The sequence below is a fragment of the Schistocerca cancellata genome, chromosome 1, assembly GCF_023864275.1.
Source record: "Schistocerca cancellata isolate TAMUIC-IGC-003103 chromosome 1, iqSchCanc2.1, whole genome shotgun sequence".
Lineage (NCBI taxonomy): Eukaryota > Metazoa > Arthropoda > Insecta > Orthoptera > Acrididae > Schistocerca > Schistocerca cancellata.
Genome location: NC_064626.1, coordinates 14,559,250 through 14,579,770, shown reverse-complemented (window position 1 = coordinate 14,579,770; position 20,521 = coordinate 14,559,250). Strand labels below are relative to the sequence as shown.

At 40.1% G+C, this 20,521-nt stretch overlaps 1 protein-coding gene across 2 annotated transcripts in view; it reads right to left on the bottom strand.

Annotated features, from left to right (window-relative positions):
- Positions 1-3,689: 3,689 nt before the first annotated feature.
- Positions 3,690-20,521, bottom strand: part of LOC126164356 (cystathionine beta-synthase) — a 161,033-nt gene continuing 144,201 nt past the window's right edge. For both annotated transcript variants that reach the window (XM_049920233.1, XM_049920234.1), the window contains exon 11: positions 3,690-4,674. In XM_049920233.1, the coding sequence (XP_049776190.1) occupies positions 4,526-4,674 (149 nt within the window). In that variant the 3' untranslated portion in view covers positions 3,690-4,525. The remainder of the gene's footprint in view (positions 4,675-20,521) is intronic.

Sequence of the window (20,521 nt, the reverse complement as noted above, 5' to 3'; positions counted from 1 at the left end):
CGAATGGGGGACTATTTTACCTCCGGAATATTTTACCCAAGAGGATGCCATCATCGTTTAATCATACAGTAAAGCTGCATGCCCTCGGGAAATATTATGGCCGTAGTTCCCCCTTGCTTTCAGCCGTTCGCAGTACCAGCACAGCAAGGCCGTTTTTGTTATTGTTACAAGGCCAGATCAGTCCATCATCCAGACTGTTGCCTCTGCAACTACTGAAAAGGCTGCTGCCCCTCTTCAGGAACCACACGTTTGTCTGGCCTCTAAACAGATACTCCTCCGTTGTGGTTGCACCTACGGTACGGCTATCTGTATCGCTGAGGCACGCAAGCCTCCCCACCAACGGCAAGGTCTGAAAAGATGTTATGTGGACATGTTTCTGGAAATGCTTAATTTCCATGTTAGAGCTCATTTTAGTTTCATCAGTATGTACTGTACTTTCTCGATTCACCACCAGTTGGCCCAATTGAAGGAAGGTAATGTTGACTTCGGTTCTTGTGTTGACATGCGACTCATTGCTCTACAGTACTAGCATCAAGCACATCAGTATGTAGCATCAACAGGTTAGTGTTCATCACGAACATGGTTTTGCAGTCAGTGCAATGTTTAAAAATGTGGAGTTGGCAGATGCCCATTTGATGTATGGATTAGCACGGGGCCATAGTCGTGGCACGGTACGTTTGTATCGAGACAGATTTCCAGAACGAAGGTGTCCCGACAGGAAGACGTTTGAAGCAATTGATCGGAGTCTTAGGGAGCACGGAACATTCCAGCCTATGACTCGCGACTGGGGAAGACCTAGAACGACGAGGACACCTGCGATGGAAGAGGCAATTCTTCGTGCAGTTGACGATAACCCTAATGTCAGCGTCAGAGAAGTTGCTGCTGTACAAGGTAACGTTGCCCACATCACTGTATGGAGAGTGCAACGGGAGAACCAGTTGTTTCCGTACCATGTACAGCGTGTGCAGGCACTATCAGCAGCTGTTGGCCTCCACGGGTACACTTCTGCGAATGGTCCATCCAACAATGTGTCAATCCTCATTTCAGTGCAAATGTTCTCATTACGGATGAGGCTTCATTCCAATGTGATCAAATTGTAGATTTTCACAATCAACATGTGTGGGCTGACAAGAATCTGCACACAATTGTGCAATCAAGTCGGCAACACAGATTTTCTGTGAACGTTTGGGCAGGCATTGTTGGTGATGTCTTGATTGGGCCCCATGTTCTTCCACCTACGCTCAATGGAGGACGTTATTATGATTTCATACGGGATACTCCACCTGTGCTGCTAGAACATGTGCCTTTACAAGTACGACACATGTGGTTCATGCACGATGGAAGTCCTGCAAATTTCAGTCGAAGTGTTCGTACGCTTCTCAACAACAGATTCGGTGACCGATGGATTGGTAGAGGTGGACCAATTCCATGGCCTCCATGATCTCCTGACCTCAACCCTCTTGACTTTCATTTATGGGGGCATTTGAAAGCTCTTGTCTACGCAACCCCAGTACCAAATGTAGAGACTCTTCATTCTCATATTGTGGATGGCTGTGATACAATACGCCATTCTCCAGGGCTGCATCAGTGCATCAGGGATTCCATGCGATGGAGGGCGGATGCATGTATCCTCGCTAACGGAGGACATTTTGAACATTTCCTGTAACAAAGTGTTTGAAGTCACGCTGGTACATTCTGTTGCTGTGCGTTTCCATTCCATGATTAATGTGATTTGAAGAGAAGTAATAAAATGAGCTCTAACATGGAAAGTAAGCGTTTCCAGACAGATGTCCACATAACATATTTTCTTTCTTTGTATGTAAGGAATGTTTCCTGAAAGTTTGGCTGTACCTTTTTGTAACACCCTGTGTATATCCTTCTGCTTGTTTGAGTTGTCCTTTGTACTTTGGTAATCATTGTTGCCACAACTGTGTCATGGTCACTGATACCAATTTTGATGTGGACGTCCTCAAAGAGGTCAGGTCTATTGGTTTGTGCCATTAGATCCAATATATTTCCACCAAGGTCGCACCCTTTCTAGCCATGCTAAGTAGCTACTACTTACCACTGCTTGGTTAATATTTATAAGAGAATACCAATTTGCATACTGTAAGAACAGAGCACTACTTAAAATTAGCAATTTTATTTGAAATGTTGCTAACAGCCACTTCAACTCATTGAATATAGTTCATCAGGTAATCTGTAGGAATAAGATATGTAAGATATGTTTTTATTTTGGTTACCTCTCAGTATTCTATCTGTACACTGAGAGTTTTTTTCTCCATACCAAAATATTTGATATGTTGTACAGCACCTCCAGACATTTGCTACTATGACATCACATGCAATTCTCATAAAATACTACACGATCTAGTAACATTAATGTGACCACCTATCTAAATACTGAATAACTAACTACTGTGCTGCAAACATGCAAAAAGAGAGTCAATGAGGTTCTGCAGGGTACTGACAGGGATATGAAGCCATGTCAACTCTAGTGCCAGGGCCAGTTCTGCTAGGTTCCTCGGTTGATAATCCATGGCACGAACAGCCCGATCGTGATGGTTCCACAAATTCTTGATTGGGTTTAAAACCAGAGAGTTTGGTGGCCTGGGGAGTATTGCAAATTTATCCTGGCACTCTTCAAACCGTTTATGTACACTGCAAGCTGTAGCTGTATGACATGTTGCACTGTTCTGTTAGTAGATGTCATTGTGCCAACGATAAAACATATATTGTCCCCAGGGAAAGATGCATACTTGTGTTGACACACTGTACCTTCCAGAATGAAGAGATTGTCCAGGGAATGTCAAAAAACATTCCCCAGACCATAATGGTCTCTCCTCTAGCCTGGACCATTCCAACAATTTTAGCAGGACCTTACACAGCCATCTGTCTGACATAGAATAAACCATGATTCATATAAACAGACCATCTGTTGCCAGTCCGTGGACATACACTTACAGCATTGGCATGCAAATTCCAGCCTTCCTCTCCATCACCAATGAACAGCAGTCAGCAAGGGTGTATGAATCAGGTGCCTGTTGTGGAGGCCCATATGCTGCAACATTCAGTGAACGGTTGTTGAGGAGTCACTGTTGGTAGCCCCTTGGTACATCTGGGTGGTCAGTTGCTCAACAGTTGCATGTTCCGCCCGTACACACCTCCACAGCCAATGTTCATCCCTGTCATCTATGGTCTGTGGTGCACCAGTTGTCTCAGCACTGGTTTTGGATAGCCCCATTTTGCCATGCATGGTATACTTCAATAACAGCAGCATGCAAGCAGTTCACAAACTTAGCCATTTCAGAAATGCTTTCACAGTTGGTCCAAAAGGCAATGATCATGCCCTTTTGAACATTAGATGCACAGCTCTGTTTCTGCATTATATGACTGCCCTTTTTTCTGCGTCCCCCAATACCCTCCATATACCCTTCACTGCTAGACCTTCTGTCTGTGGGTTGTTACTGCACATTGTCATCGAACATAAATGGCGGGCACATTAATTTGACTGGACTGTGTACAGTGTTAATGCACACGGCAACTGATGACTGCTTTCCTTGAAATTTGATTTACATACATACAAGAAAACATGGACCAATACATTATTCCATAACAGACACTATAACAATATTATTTAAATTTAGTTTAGCATGTTGTTTATTTTAAGTCAATTTATTAGACAGATATTTTCTAAAAAAGTATTTATTGATCATCAAAACAGTGAAAAAATATAGCTCATATGAAGGTGCACATTAACATCAGTACTGAGTCACTTCATAAGACAACACATGCCACAATGCATTTCTTAAATTGTATTTTATGATGCCTATCAATTGAACAATACACTTAACCATGAATAAGCACCACTGTAAATGCTATGCAACACAATATATGTCACAAAATCAAACTCCAACTTCACAGACATTTGCATTTGTGCTTTGCAGTTTCTGCTTTAACCTTAGTATGAACATAAATTATGATTTAATTCACTTATACTCTTCAAATTCCCTTTAGCATTTTGTATCAAAAAAGGTAACTGTAAGTCCACTTTGAGAATATGTATATTTTCAGCTACTGGAGGAACTACACTCTTTTTAACCATTTGAACAATATACTCCTCTCTCTTCTCACAGATTAATTTTAAAAAATTACTAGCCATCAGTCCCTCCTTCGACTATATTCTACCTTCTGTTTCCTTTGTTCAGTCATTTATGATGAATTTTTTTGCATTTGACACTGACGTAACAAATGAAACAAAATTAATTTTTCTAATGCAAACAATTTTTATTGATCAATAGTCATCTATATAAAAAGTTAGTTAATTGTTTCTTTGGTGGTGCCGGTGCCTCTCCATTTGGTGTATACGACAGGCATATTAATCATTTCCTTTGTCTGTGAATTGATGGATGTAACAAAAACTATCTATATTGTTCAGTATAGTTTTTCATTCTTGGACACATTTTTTCACTCTTAAACATCCAATTTATGTGTAATAGAATGCTGAAAATCACAGTCCACATGTTTATTCTGATTCAGATGTCTTTATACTTCCATTAAGGATGTCACTGCCATTTGTTACACCGCCTTTGTTTGTTATATAGTTCAGAAGATCTATAGGTGTAACAATTCCAATAATTACTTCCCTTGTCTCAACCACATTGCTATTTGTGTCTGAAACAGAAACAAATATTAGAAAAATTAACACATTAGTATCACACACTTATACAAAAATACTGAGAAATATTTTAGAAAAGCTACTTGTTGTAGATCTATGTACCACTTCTTGCCCTATGCTATAGAGCTCTAGCAGTTTGTCATTCTGACTGCACATTGTTTTACTATTGAAAATGAGTAATAAACTTATAGTACATGTAATATAATATAATCATAGTCAATGATCAGTTTGACATCTTGACTGTATACATGAATGAGCACTTGAGAAATGAGACTGTGACTTTGAAATTAATTGTAGGAAAATGAAACAAATAAATAAAATTCTAAAGCCAAGCATAGCAATAGAACTTCTGCTCTCAAAACAAATACCTTCTCCAACAGAAATTTGTGATCAAAACAGCTGGAGGATTTTCACAAGTTCCAGCAGATACTTACTGCAAACTATTAATATGGTAATGGAAAATTCTTGGTGGAATATAAATAATTTAGGAGTGCTCTTTACGTTATTTTCTGGCAAACTATAGTTATTAAGGATCTCTATGACATTGTCCACAAATGTAAAGACAGCTAGTTCAATTGATACATTAATTAAAAGACAAAGTGCTTTTTATTTATAATAATAAATTGGACAAAATGTTTCCAATCTTGGTAACCAACACTTTTTCAAATACTCTGGAAAATACAGTTAATAGTGAGACCATTCTACAGTTGTTTACATTGCTAGCATCCCCCTTTTTGTGTAGTGGTTCTATGATGCGAATTTCATCCTTCCTGGGAATATTCCCTGGTACATTACCATCCTGTGGGTGGCACAACTCTACATCATTCACTAGTTCAGGTTTCCAGTAGCTCACTGTGTAGAGCACTTCTGAAAAGTGTGTATTCTTTGATGAAGCAGTTGTCTTCCTCAGTTCACCATGACTACAGGAGATTGGTAATTTCATCAAAAGTAATGAAAACTTCATTTTTGAAGATATCTATTGCCTCACACACAGCTGCCTTATCGGCTCTGTTACACTAAGGAAATGTTCACTGAATATTTTGGCAATCATTTGCTTATTATAAATTTCAGAACAACAGCTGAAGCCCTGCTGAATGTCTCTCCTGGCTCATTTTTACATTTTTATTTTTCTGTCACTTTATTCAGATCACTAAGAGAGATGAAAAGGTAACTGTGATGTGGTTTGGAATTTGATACTCTGAAAAAGGAAGGAAAGGAAAACTAGCAGGAGAAATTAGATTATGGTACAGGAAAGAAAGGGGAAGCTGACTCATACAATTCTTCGCAGAGCACAATATGGTCTTTGTTAACACAGTTTAAGAATCGTGAAAGAGGGTTGTATATCTGAAAGTTGAAGAGATCTGAACACACCGTAAGGCTTCAGATAGATTACATAACGATAAGATTTTAAACTGCAAAACATTTCCAGTGCCAAATACAAACTGCAGATTAAAACTGAAGAAAATACAGAAAGGTAGGTGATTCATCCTATTTATGACCTTTTGGTTCCCTTATGCCCAACTGGAAAAAGGAAATGTGTAGCCAGAAATACTGCAAGAAGAATCCTACAGATCACTGAAAGCCCTAAGTTAAAACAAGACCCATGAGAGTAGACAATTACTGAGAAATTTGAGAGAATAACATAATAAAAATATTCCACCAGGTGTGCAAGATACATGAAACAAGTGAAGTACATGTATCCTTATAGAAGAATGCAATAATTTCAATTCGAGAGAAGGTAGGTGGTGACTGGAGTGAAAATTACTGAATTATCAGTCGCATTAGTCACGGTTGCAAAATACTGACACAATGTACTTCGAGAACACTCAAAAGATTGGTAGAAGCCGACTTCAGGGAAGATCAGTTTGTGATCCAAAATGAAGGAACATGCAAGGCAATACTGATCCTGCATCTTATCTTACAAGGTAGGTTGAAGAAAAGGAAACCTATATTTATAGTATTTTTAGAAGTACAGAAGGCTTTTGACAATGTTGAATAATGGAAAACCCAGGATGGAATAACAACAATATGGAAAAGATAGATTGCTACTCACCACATAGAGTACGCATTGAGCTGCAGTCAGGCACAATAAAAATACTGGTAGAATATTTAAGCTTTTGGACAGTGTCCCCATCCCAAAGTAGAAAACACAAGCACAGCTCACACAGACATGGCCACTGTCTCTGGACTCATCCCCAGCCCCAGCACTTGAAGACAGGGGCCACATGTTGTTTGAGTTGTATTTGTGTGTGTGTTTTCTACTTTGGGAAAAGGACTCTGTCTAAAAAGCTCAAATATTCAGAATGAGATTTTCACTCTGCAGTGGAGTGTGCGCTGATATGAAACTTCCTGGCAGATTAAAACTGTGTGCCCGACCGAGACGCGAACTCGGGACCTTTGCCTTTCGCAGGTAAGTGCTCTACCATCTGAGCTACCGAAGCACGACTCACACCCGATACTCACAGCTTTACTTCTGCCAGTACCTCGTCTCCTACCTTCCAAACTTTACAGAAGCTCTCCTGCAAACCTTGCAGAACTAGCACTCCTGAAAGAAAGGATTTTGTGGAGACATGGCTTAGCCACAGCCTGGGGGATGTTTCCAGAATGAGATTTTCACTCTCCAGCAGAGTGTGCGCTGATATGAAACTTCCTGGCAGATTAAAACTTTGTGCCTGACCGAGACTCGAACTCGGGACCTTTGCCTTTCGTGGGCAAGTGCTCTACCATCTGAGCTACCGAAGCACGACTCACACCCGGTACTCACAGCTTTACTTCTGCCAGTACCTCGTCTCCTACCTTCCAAACTTTACAGAAGCTCTCCTGCGAACCCTGCAGAACTAGCACTCCTGAAAGAAAGGATATTGCGGAGACATGGCTTAGCCACAGCCTGGGGGATGTTTCCAGAATGAGATTTTCACTCTGCAGTGGAGTGTGCGCTGATATGAAACTTCCTGGCAGATTAAAACTGTGTGCCCGACCGAGACTCGAACTCGGGACCTTTGCCTTTCGCGGGCAAGTGCTCTACCATCTGAGCTACTGAAGCACGGCTCACCCCCGGTACTCACAGCTTTACTTCTGCCAGTACCTCGTCTCCTACCTTCCAAACTTTACAGAAGCTCTCCTGCGAATCTTGCAGAACTAGCACTCCTGAAAGAAAGGATATTGCGGAGACATGGCTTAGCCACAGCCTGGGGGATGTTTCAAGAATGAGATTTTCACTCCGCAGCAGAGTGTGCGCTGACATAAAACTTCCTGGCAGATTAAAACTGTGTGCCCGACCGAGACTCGATCTTGGGACCTTTGCCTTTTGCAAGGTTCGCAGGAGAGCTTCTGTAAAGTTTGGAAGGTAGGAGACGAGGTACTGGCAGAAGTAAAGCTGTGGGTACCGGGCATGAGTCGTGCTTCGGTAGCTCAGATGGTAGAGCACTTGCCCACGAAAGGCAAAGGTCCCAAGTTCGACTCTCGGTCGGGCACACAGTTTTAATCTCCCAGGAAATTTCATATCAGCGCACACTCCACTGCAGAGTGAAAATCTCATTCTGGAAACATCCCCCAGGCTGTGGCTAAGCCATGTCTCCGCAATATCCTTTCTTTCAGGAGTGCTAGTTCTGCAGGGTTCGCAGGAGAGCTTCTGTAAAGTTTGGAAGGTAGGAGACGAGGTACTGGCAGAAGTAAAGCTGTGAGTACCGGGTGTGAGTCGTGCTTCAGTAGCTCAGATGGTAGAGCACTTGCCCGCGAAAGGCAAAGGTCCCGAGTTCGAGTCTCGGTCGGGCACACAGTTTTAATCTGCCAGGAAGTTTTATGTCAGCGCACACTCTGCTGCAGAGTGAAAATATCATTCTGGAAACATCCCCCAGGCTGTGGCTAAGCCATGTCTCTGCAATATGCTTTCTTTCAGGAGTGCTAGTTCTGCAAGATTCGCAGGAGAGCTTCTGTAAAGTTTGGAAGGTAGGAGACGAGGTACTGGCAGAAGTAAAGCTGTGAGTACTGGGCGTGAGTCGTGCTTCAGTAGCTCAGATGGTAGAGCACTTGCCCGCGAAAGGCAAAGGTCCCAAGTTCGAGTCTCGGTCGGGCACACAGTTTTAATCTGCCAGGAAGTTTCAGCTCAAATATTTCACAATGGAAAATCCGGGATGGATTGTAACAGTATTATGAAAAGGGAAGTTGCTACTCACCATATAGCAGAGATACTGAGTCGAAGATAGTTACAACAAAAAGACTGTCACAAATACATCTTTAGGCCAGTAAGGCCTTCGTCAAAAATAGGACACACACACACACACACACACACACACACACACACACACACACACACACTCGCGCAAACGCAACTCACACACACACGTCTGCAATCTCAGGCAACTGAAACCACACAAATATTTCACTAGGATATTTCATTGTGCCCGTCTGCGACTCAATGCCTCCTCTATGTAGTGAGTAACACTCTATCCTTTCTATTTTGACAATGTTGACTGGACTACATTTTTTGTAATTCTTAAGATATCATGGATAAAATACAAGGAGGGAAAGGTTATTTACAACTTGGACTGAAAGAGGACCATACTTATAAGAGTCAAAGAATATGAAAAACAAGCAGTAGTGGGTAAGGAGTGAGACAGGGTTGTAGCCTATCCACAGTGTTATTCAATCAGTACACTGTGCAAGTGTAAAGGAAATCACAATAATCACCACCACCACCACCACCACTACCACCACGAACAACAACATCAATTTGTGAATAATGTTTCAATACTTTTCAAAGAAGATGAGTTTTTAATGGCTGTTTCATGTTCTAGGTTCATTATACTGGCCTGCTTTCTTTTAAGACATATCTTGGTGCTGGTATTTATCCACAGCTTCTTAACACACTCTTAGAGGTGCATCTCGCTATTTATACCGTATATTAATAACCTGGTGGACAATATTAATAGCAACCTCAGACTTTTTTTGTGCACGATTTAGCTATCTATAAATAAGTACGGTTTGAAAGAAATTGCACAAATATTCCCTCAGATTGTGTTATGATTTCACAGTGGTGCTAAGATGATAACTCACTTTAAATGTTCAGAAATGCAAAACTATGTACTTAAAAAAATGTAGAAATGTAGTATTTTATGACTACAACATCAACAAGTCACTACTGTAATCAGTCATTTCATACAAATAACTGGATTTAACAATTCATAAGAGTATGAAATGGAATTATTATGTAGGCAAAGCAGGTATCAGACTTCAGTACATTAGTAAGATACTAGGAAAAGGCAATCAGTCTACAAAGAAGACTGTTTACAAAACACTCATGGGAGCCATAGCAAAATACTGCTGAAGGGTGTGGGACCTGCTGGGGACAACATTACAATATGCATTGATGATGGACCGTGAGTGCTAGACCAGTCACCTCAGTTTGATATTACCAGGGTATGCACTCATTCAACGAAGTGTATGTCTTATTTCTAACTAGTGATATTGCAAATGAACAATCACAACAAGAATGTTCTGTGGGTTACCGCTATGGTATTCACATTGGTGATGACGATGTTGGCTGTTGTGAACCACAGCAACAGCCTATGCACGCATCTCTCCTCATAGCACTCGAGTCGAACCGATTTCACAAAATCGCTTTAGACTCTGGCATCACTGTACCTGTCTGGATTGACAGCCTTTGCACATCAACAAACCCCCACATCCCCGACACCTGTACCACACCTGCTCAGCACATTCACATCAGCATTGCACCTGTGCCTGCACAAAACATATCTGCGTCATGCCCAGGCCTGCACAGAACACTGCCAAGCACGCTGCATTCTCACCTACACAAAACATCATCAACACTCAAAGCCCGCACAACAGCTTCACGTGACAAGTTCTGCCGCACCCAGGCAGAACTGCTTTGTCCGGCAACTTGCATCCCTGCTGCAGTTTGGCACACGAGTGTTGACTGACTAGTGACAACTCGACAGTGTCCGCAACAGGTTCACCTACCTAGAAGACCATACTAGTCACCTCCACGCTCTGCACAACAACGAATATTTTCTCACACCACTGACAATGACTGCTACTGGACTTCACATCTCTGACTGCACACATGAATGTCATCTTCTCATCAACCCAGTTTCTGACGAGTATTTCGTGCAGCTTCCACCTCCATTTGTCCCACTTCTGGCAAACCATATTTTGGCAGACATCAGCTCTGACATCAAATTGCAACTACTTGATGGTTCATCATCAATGGACAAATCTATGGCACTGCAACCGCATGAAGCTGCCAGTTTGTCAATCGTAGTGCACAGACCCATGACCAAGAACCCACTACAATCACTATCCGACCACCTTATACGGACACTCTCTTTTAAGGAAATCATAAAGCCAGACCTAGTGATGGAGCTTTTTATGCCAATTCCACCTCTCCTCAGTCATACAACACAACAACACACCACAATCTTTTACTTCAACAGGGCCCCGCATCCCAGGACCTTTCACGCTGGCACCTCCAACTCTACCTGGTACATCGACCATCAAAGACAAACAACAGAGAGACAATTGTACATCCATCAACACAGTCAAGCAGTGTGCCCCCTCAGCTGAAGAGTTCTTGTGATTCACCTACACTATGCTGACTGTCATGCACCATCAGATGCATTCCGTATGGAGAACACATTGGTCCTATAATATAATGATGACATATCTGCTGTCCTTACCATGGTGTGCAAGCTGCTCATTGCCTTGACACACAACCATCATGATGACAGACGTGCGAGTGCACGTGTGACCCTGGTCCTGCCAACTGGTCATGCCTACCTGACATCTGAAGTTATGTCTCCCCACTTCAGGCAACATGTGTGTCATCACCAAACCCAGACACACAATGAAACACACACAATGGTACACTGTGCTTCTCCCTGCCAGTTGGCTACTCCACCACTGGCACCTTCAGGCACACCCTTCCAACTGTACTACATACTGCCATCACACCTCTTCCACACGACTCACCGAAATGCAGCTCGATCACCATCGCTGCTGATCTTCACGTGACGACAGCGACTCCATCGACTGTGTTCTTCTGGTTCCACCATTAGATTACCACACACATATTACAGGTCAATGGTGCTCTACAGTGCCACATTCAGGACACATCAGAGGAACTGAACACAACACGATGCCATTTGACACAGTCAGTTGCACTAATCACTTCGGCACCTTTTCCCAACACGAGTTCCACACAACAGTGCTGGACTCTACAACTGCATCTCCATTTACACAAACTTCAGCCATGACTCAAAACATGGCAGCACTCAGTGTTTTTAACTCCTCTCAGCCTCCAGTCCATCATGGGCAGTCACAACACAGGCCACATTCACTGGAGGTCACACCAGCTAATAAATTAGAGGCTCACGTCAATCATACCGTTCTCTCAACGTACACCGCCCCTCTGGTACCCATTACCTCCACATGCCAACATCTTCACCTTGACCACTGGCACCCCACATGGTATCAGCACCGGCATCCTGATGCTTCCCTTCTTTTTCTTTCTTTCTTTTTTGTTTTTTCCTTATGGGGCTTAACTGCTAAGGTCATCAGTCCCCAAGCTTACACACTACTTAACCCAAATTATCCTAAGGACAAACACACTCACCCATGCCCGAGGGAGGACTCGAACCTCTGCCGGGACCAGCCACACAGTCCGTGACTGCAGTGCCTTAGAGATGCTTCCCGCATCAGCTATACCGCATGTTAAGTGCTCGTGCCATACTGTGAGTGCTTTATCTGTGACTTGACCAAAGACTTCAGTCCAATATTAGCGTCCATGTTGTATAGTTGTGTGTCTTTATGTGTGTATGCATTCATTTGATAAAGTGTATGTCTAACATAATGTTTTGTACCTCATTTATATCACACGTGTGCCATATGCGACTTCCACCAATCCATACCAGATAGGTCTATATACCTATACTAGTATATACATATACTATGAAGGGCAGCAAGACTGGTAAAAGGTTTCTTTGGCCTATGATAAAGCATCACAGAAATACTAAAAAACTTAAACCAACACACATGTGATCATAATACACCAATATTGTTAATTTTCACTTGTTGACTATCTAGCTACAATTGAGCGAAACACAGTTTTTGTGCCATATGCATTTTGCCTTACTCCCTGCAAGGCATCTTCAGTGGCAGGTTCCATGGGCTTGTGATTTGTCTGGATGGTAGCACTGTGTCATCATAATGTGATTCACAGAATATTATGTATTGTGTGCATCACATTTTAAGATTTTACAAACAACCACTAGATGACAGTGTTCAGATGTGACACCACTGTTTGAAAATTTGTCATTTGTTATTGCTAAAACAATGGAAGCTCAGAAATAGGAAATATAGCTTTTTTTACATTGAAAGTTTCAAGAAACAGTGTTAAAAACAAATTGAAATATCATGTGGGCAGGTTCTTATGATTTTTGTAAAGGCCTAATTCAATAACAACATCTCAAATCACTTCGTTCAATTGTTAGTAATCAGTCACCTCCAGAAAAGACTATTTACAATTGGCTTGCAGTAATTCATTACAGTTGTGCTTTCTTCAGAAATCACTTTTGTGAAGATGGACCAAAATCAAATGCTGTTCCAAAAAACACTGACACCGTGTGAAACATGATTGAAGAAAATCAGCATGTGACACCATGAGGCAGATGCATTCTTAATACACATCAAAGACAACAAAATATTTGATTTTACATAAAAATATATCTTCGAAAAAGATCTGTTCCCGATAGATCTCACACAATTTGACCAAAGCCTCTAAACCAGGCTTGGGTCATTAGGTGTATGGAAATATTCAAAAACCTTGATCAAGGAAATGAAAAATCTGTATAAGACATCTCATAATCAGATATTAAATTTGGCTACATTTGTACCAGCACATAACTAAGCACCAATTAAATGTTTCAGTCTTCCAAGGTGAACTGGAACCAACAAAAGGGCTTCATTTATTATCATTTTCACGTACAGAAAATTTTGCTTTTCTGGTGTTTGAAGGATTGGTCATTGCCTTTTATTGCAACATTCCCATGGGATGCTGGAACTCATTTGTAAAAATATTCCAAGAAAATGATTGCTGCTGTGAGCATTATTGGTTTCGAAGGTCAAAGAATGATGAAGGGCATGCAACAATTTGTTCACCACATGCCATCAATGACATCAAGAAAATGTCACACAATTCTTCACATGATAATTACAGCAGTCACACAGCACAATATTTTTGTCTGAAAACTTCTTTTTTTCCCCTATGTCAAATAAAAAATAGATGGAAGTAATTTTCAGCTCTTCAAGAAACTGTCAAATCCTTCCCAAACCATTTTTTCAAGGTGCCACCATTAGAAAAGTGGTTCCTCATACAAAAGAAATTTGTGTGTTCTAAAGGTAGAGCAACACAATGATACCATACGATATAATGGCGCAGGGGGAATAAAGGGGTAGATGCAAATTAATCTGGTAAGGAAAGGAAGTCACAACTTTCTCTCAAGAGCTGCCAGCTCAATTCCCCTGTGCTAGAATAATTTAAATTTGCATCTACATTCTGCAAGTCACCTTGTGGTGTGTAGCAGAGGGTACTTCGTGTCACTACACCACTTTACTGTTCCATTTTCAACTGGTTTGCAGAAAAAACGATTGTTGGTAAGCCTCTGTCCGAGCGTAAATCTCTCTAATTTTGCCTTCATGGTCTTTTCTTGAGATACATGTAGGAGGAAGCAATGTACTGGTCATCTCTTCTACAAATGTACACTCTTGGAACTTCAACAGTAAACCACCCTGTCACGCAGAACACCACTCTTGCAGTGCCTGCAACTGGAGCTAGCTGAGAGTCTCCATGACACTTTTGTGCTTACTAATGAATCTGAAATGAAATATGTGGCCCTTCTTTGGACCATCCCTGTTACCTCCATCAATCCTATCTGGTATGGATCCCAGACTGACAAGCAATATTCAAGTATTGGTCAAACAAGTGTTCTGTAAGCTACCTTGTCTGTGGAAGGGCTGCAATTCGTGACTTCTTCTTATGGGGCAACTGCAACTGTATCAGTCCATTTTGAAAAATGAAGAAACTGCAGGACAGTTGCTTAATCCTCAATCTTTTATTGTGTGCACATGGCCGATTTTAGAACAGTTAAAGTCCCATCATCTGGTGTAAACTGTAATAATAAAAATGTTGTTATGCATGAATGGGAGGGGATACTCAAATCTGAAGTATGAGAGAAGGAACTACAGGCCCAAAACTTGTAAATTAAAACAAATGAAAAGAGCAGACAGTATGTTACAAATAAAATCGCTTAATAAACTGAGATCATTGTCACCCCAATACTGTCATGGAACCAAAGGTTCCATGTCACAAGGATAAAAGGGACAAAAATTAAATAATAACCATTCCCCAAGGCTGTGTTCCCAGGAACACAAGCAGAAAAACATCTAACAATTTGGTTTCATGACAACATTTGGGTGAAGTGACCTCAGTTTATTAAGTGATTTTATTTGTGAGTAAATCCTGTTCACTCTTTTAATTTGTTTAAATTTGTAAATTTCTGCCACATAATTCCTTATCTGGTATTTCAGATTTGAGGATCCCATCCTATTTGTGTGTTACAGAACATTTTTTTCTATTACAGACTACACCATACGATAGAACTTTAACAGTTCTGAAACTGATTGTGTGAACAAAATAAAAAACTGTGGATTAAGCAACTGTTCTGCAGTTTCTTTATTTTTCAAAACACAATTCCTGAGCATTCTTCCAATGAATCTAAGGCTGACATCTTCCTTACCTGTGGTCAGATTAGATTAGATTTATTTTCATTCCCATTGATCCCCTAGTGAGGAGGTCCTCCAGGATGTAGAACATGTCAGAAAAACAATAATACATGACAAATATTTACAACTAAAACAAATAATCTAATGTACCTTCCACAGGTCCCAAGTGGAATGATCATCCCCCCCCCCCCCCCCCCCCACACGCACACAAAGTAAATTTGTCCATTTCATACTACTATATATTTTATGTATATGATTCAACAAGTGTTCTTCATTTGTGTAATCATATAATAGAGGGTCTTGCTGCCTTTTTATTCACCTGAGTTTCTCCCAGCATGTACAATGTTCAAATAATTAATGGGAATGCAGCTGGATGATGTTGTTGACAACAACCAATATTTTGCGTTGAAAATGACAGGGTGGTCACCTGTCAAAATGTTGTTGTTGTTGTCTATGATGTCACCTGGCTGCATTCCCATAAGTTGTTTATACATTATATTTGTTTATGCTCAGGGTGGACTGCCAATCCCTGCACCAAGTGTCAATGCTCTGCAGGTCCTCCTGCATTTTGGTATAGTTTTCTATCATTGCAGCTTCTCTCTACATAACAATATTATCCACAAAAAGTATCATGGAACTTCTGACATTACCCACTGGATCATTTATATATGGCATAATCCATATCACTTCTGGCAGGGGGGTTACCTTCATAGTCTCAGATGTTATTGGATTTAGCATATTTAGTAGTAAGTAAATTTAAAAAGAAAGATGATGAGACTTACCAAACAAAAGCGCTGGCAGGTCGATAGACACACAAACAAACACAAACATACACACAAAATTCTTACGGGGCCTCGGATGAGTCCCGTAAGAATTTTGTGTGTATGTTTGTGTTTGTTTGTGTGTCTATCGACCTGCCAGCGCTTTTGTTTGGTAAGTCTCATCATCTTTCTTTTTAAATATATTTTTCCCACGTGGAATGTTTCCCTCTATTATATTCATATTAGTAGTAAGTAAGAAACACATAATTTTTTTTTTTTTTTTTTTTTTTTTGTTTTCTCCAAAAAACTTCCTGCCCTACGATACATGCCTCCAAAGATCACACTGCGAACACCATTTTGAAGATACGAATTTCGGAAAAATTTCTTAAATGGAATCCCTGTAACAGTTCTAGATATTTTGGTAGAGTTTTTTTCATTTGAAAGATAATTGCATTATGATTACAATGGTATCCTCCATTTGGACATATCTGTCAAAGTTCTTTTACTGTTGCATTTTGAATTTTTTTTATAATTTACAGAAAAAAATTTTTTGTTCAAAAATGCCAATCCAGAAAAGTTAGATTTTTTTCTGTTCATTAGTATCATGCAGTACTACATTCTCTATAAATGAGAGCTTCCACTTTTAAGTTGAAAGGTTTTATTTCAAAAAAATCTTTTTTTTTTTAAACTTTCAAGGGTAATATATGTCTTGTTGTTTCTTACTAATTTCTTTGTTAAAATGTTTATTTCCATTGTCTTTGTTTCAGTTACTTCTTATCACTTTCTTTGTTGCAGTAACTTCTTTTCACTTTCACTGTTGCAGATATTTCTTACACTCTGTTGTAGTTTCTTGTCAGTTTCTTTGTCATGGTTGTTTATTGTATATTTCTATATTGTAGTTGTTCAGTGCTAATTTGTTTACTGATGAGGCTTCTAAGAATCTGAGACCATCCTGTGTTTTCATGAGGAATTTGTCAGTTGACACAGTTGTGGTGCGTTTTGTGAAATGGACTGTTTGAAATGTCTTCTGACCGGGGCCACAGGAGAGTGAAATGTGCTGACTATTTGCATATCCATAAAAGGGTTATATAAGAAAAAAAAGACTTTGTTCAGGTTGGGAATAAGTGTTCTCATTTGAAGACTGTTTCAAAGTGACGATGTTTACAGTGATGACTTCTTGTGTTCTAAAAGTTTTGACAGAATAACAACAATGATAGTATCTGAACAAGGTGAAGCCTCCCATGGTGCAGATGATGCAGATTTTGCATCACTAGAGGAAGAATTAAATAGCCTGAATCAGTCAACTACAGAGCTAGGTGTTAGTCCTCTTAGGAAACTTTGGTCAGTGAAGCTGAGTCATAAGCTCTATACATCAAGAAAACACAGAGAAATTACTAAAGCTATGGATGAATACACTACAGCAAAACTGACCACACTCTTCAAAGTAGAAATTCCATATTCAGAAGAAAATTAACCAAAGCACTCTTGCACTCTTGCCAGGAATGTTTCACAAATATCAACTCAGCTGTTGAATATTGTGCATCCTAAAGTGAAAAGTTGCAAGTTTTAATTATTATTCAAGAGACATTTTCAAAGAAAACAACTTTAAACCACATTCCATCAGTCTGAAAGTAAATGGTAGACAAATCAAGAAATGTGAGGTCTGTAAAAGGATTCTTTCGAAAACCAAAGCCCTATTATGATCAACCTAAAGAAGTAGCTCAAGTTCAAACAGTGCAGTCAGTCTATCTCGAAGACAGGTGGGACTGTTCTCACCAGAATGCCAACAAAAACGACACTATAACTGTAACAGCAGGTCAACAAGTTGTGAAAGTGAACAGGTACATGACTTGCAGTATCAAAGAAACTTTTGCAATTTATAAGACCAACTATACAACTACACATTTTGGAAGATCAAAATTTTATGTACTACGAACTGAGTGGGTAGTTCCAAACCCACCTAGAGATTTGTGTAATGCATGAATTTTGAACTTTGTGTGGTAACTTTGAAGAACTTACTGGAGCATGTGACATATGACACCTTGGTTGGGCGTGTGAAATCATTAGTAATCTGTGACATAAAGTGAGAGACTTGTTTGTTTCAAGACTGTGATGACTGCCCTGGAAAGGGAGGACTGTCGTAACAGACACTTGGCCTGGAAGACATAACAGGTAACTCTGCAGAAATTACATATGCAACATGAGAGGATAATAAACTAATTAGGAAAACTGTTGCCTTTGACAGTTTCATTGTTAAGTAGTCAGTGAAACCAGTATCTGAAAAAACTGCAACAACAACACATTGCAGAAGTGAAAGGGTGTGTACAGGTTGAAGAACTATGTTTACTGCTTCAGTGATTTTGCTGAGAACTGGTCTGTAATTCTCCAAAAAGATGTACAAGGGTATCATTGGAGCAATGACCAGGTTTCAATTTTTACAGGAGTGACATATTTTCAAAACACGACCACAAGTGATGATACAGGACATGACTCAGCACATGATTTGCTAGCAATGCACAAAATTGTTCAACTGCAAACAGTGGCAGAGAAGACCATCATTATTTCTTGTGGTGCTCCTAGCCATTTTAAAAATCATTAGTAGCTGTTTGAATTGAGTAAGTTAGCTGTGGCAACTGACTGCGTATACAGTGCTACTGGTCACAGGAATGGGCTTTGTGATGGTGTAGGAGGCCTGCTGAAGCACCATGCTAAAAAACAATCTTTCCAGACCAAATACATACAGCTGTGATTCAGAATGCTGAAGATTTTGAGAGTCATGAAATCTTACACACCCACAGCCCTCATTCTTTTATCCAAAGAGGAAATCAAAGAATTCCATGAGCTGAGAAAAAAAGAATGGTCCAAAAAGCTACTCCTGTGAAAGGAATTCAGAAGGCACCACTTTGGTCTCAAAGTGATGGGCAAACTCATATTGCACGCAGTTTAGAGAGCAAGAAAGAAGAAAGTTCATTCATTCAGCCAACATCTCAGAAACAGCAGGATAATATTCAGATTCACAGCCTGAGAAGGGGGATGTTTGTGGCATGCATGTATGACTGTGACTGATGGATTGCAGAGATTATAGACACCAGTTATGAGTTAAACAAAATTGTAGTGAACTTTATGCTACCACACAGACCAGCTGCTGGATATAGGTTTCCACATTAAGGACAGCAACACCGCCATTAGGGCTCCCTTCCTGTTCACAATGTTTTGAAGATTGTAAGTGTTCCAGTTTCTATTAGTTCAACAGGAAAGCATCACTCTATATCAAAAGAAGATAATGAAGCAGTGGAACACATTTTTAGTTCATTGACTGGTTAATTTCAGTACAGAACAGAGTGCACAGAAGGTTTATAAATTGAAACCTTTAAGCCTCTGGACCTTTCACATACATTTTGGAACCATTTAAAATGCTTGAAAAATGAGTCTCTTACTCATCTTTCAAAACTAAAATTATGTTAAATAAGGTTAGGTTTTGATTTTTATGATCCTGTTATGTGATGATGTGGTAATAAAACAGGTTTTATGTATGGCAAAAATTTCAATTGTTTATAAAACCTGTTCAACCTAAAAGTGGAAGCTCTCCTTTTAAGGAAATATAGAACTATATGGTACTAATCAACAGAAAAAAAGTCAAAATTTTATGGATTGGCATTTCTGAAAAAAAAAAAAAATCCATAAATTATAAAAAAGTCCAGAATGCTATAGTAAAAGAACTTTGACAAATAAGTTTCAAATGGAGGATTTCTTTGTAATTATAAAATAGTTCTCTTTCAAATAAAAAAAGCCCCAACAAAATACCGAGAACTGTTCAGCAGTTTAAAAATTTTTTCAAAATTTGCATCTTCAAAATGGTATGCGCAATGTCATCTTTGGGAGGCTGTATCTGTTATAACGTCAAGTAGAACACATATATTTCAAAACAACACAACACATGTAAGTCACCGAGCAAGTTGACAAAGCAAGACATGTGAACACAGTAACATTCAAATGAGCACCGAGTCCAAGCCTAGAAGCCGCTGGCTGGCTGGCCGCTTAGGTGGCGCGGCTGCTGCATGGCTGGCAGACAGCGCCACATGTAGAGGATGTGCGTAATTGCGCAGCGGCACTTTGAATGATCGGCGAGTCACAACACTTTTCCCCCCTTTGAAATTTTTGCACTCGTCTTGATGGAGGTGGCCTGTAGATTGCTAACGTCCATAGGCATTGCTTGACTGGCTGTAAAGTCTCGAGGAGGAGGCTTCCCGTACGGACGCAAGTGTCCCCGATGATAATGGGT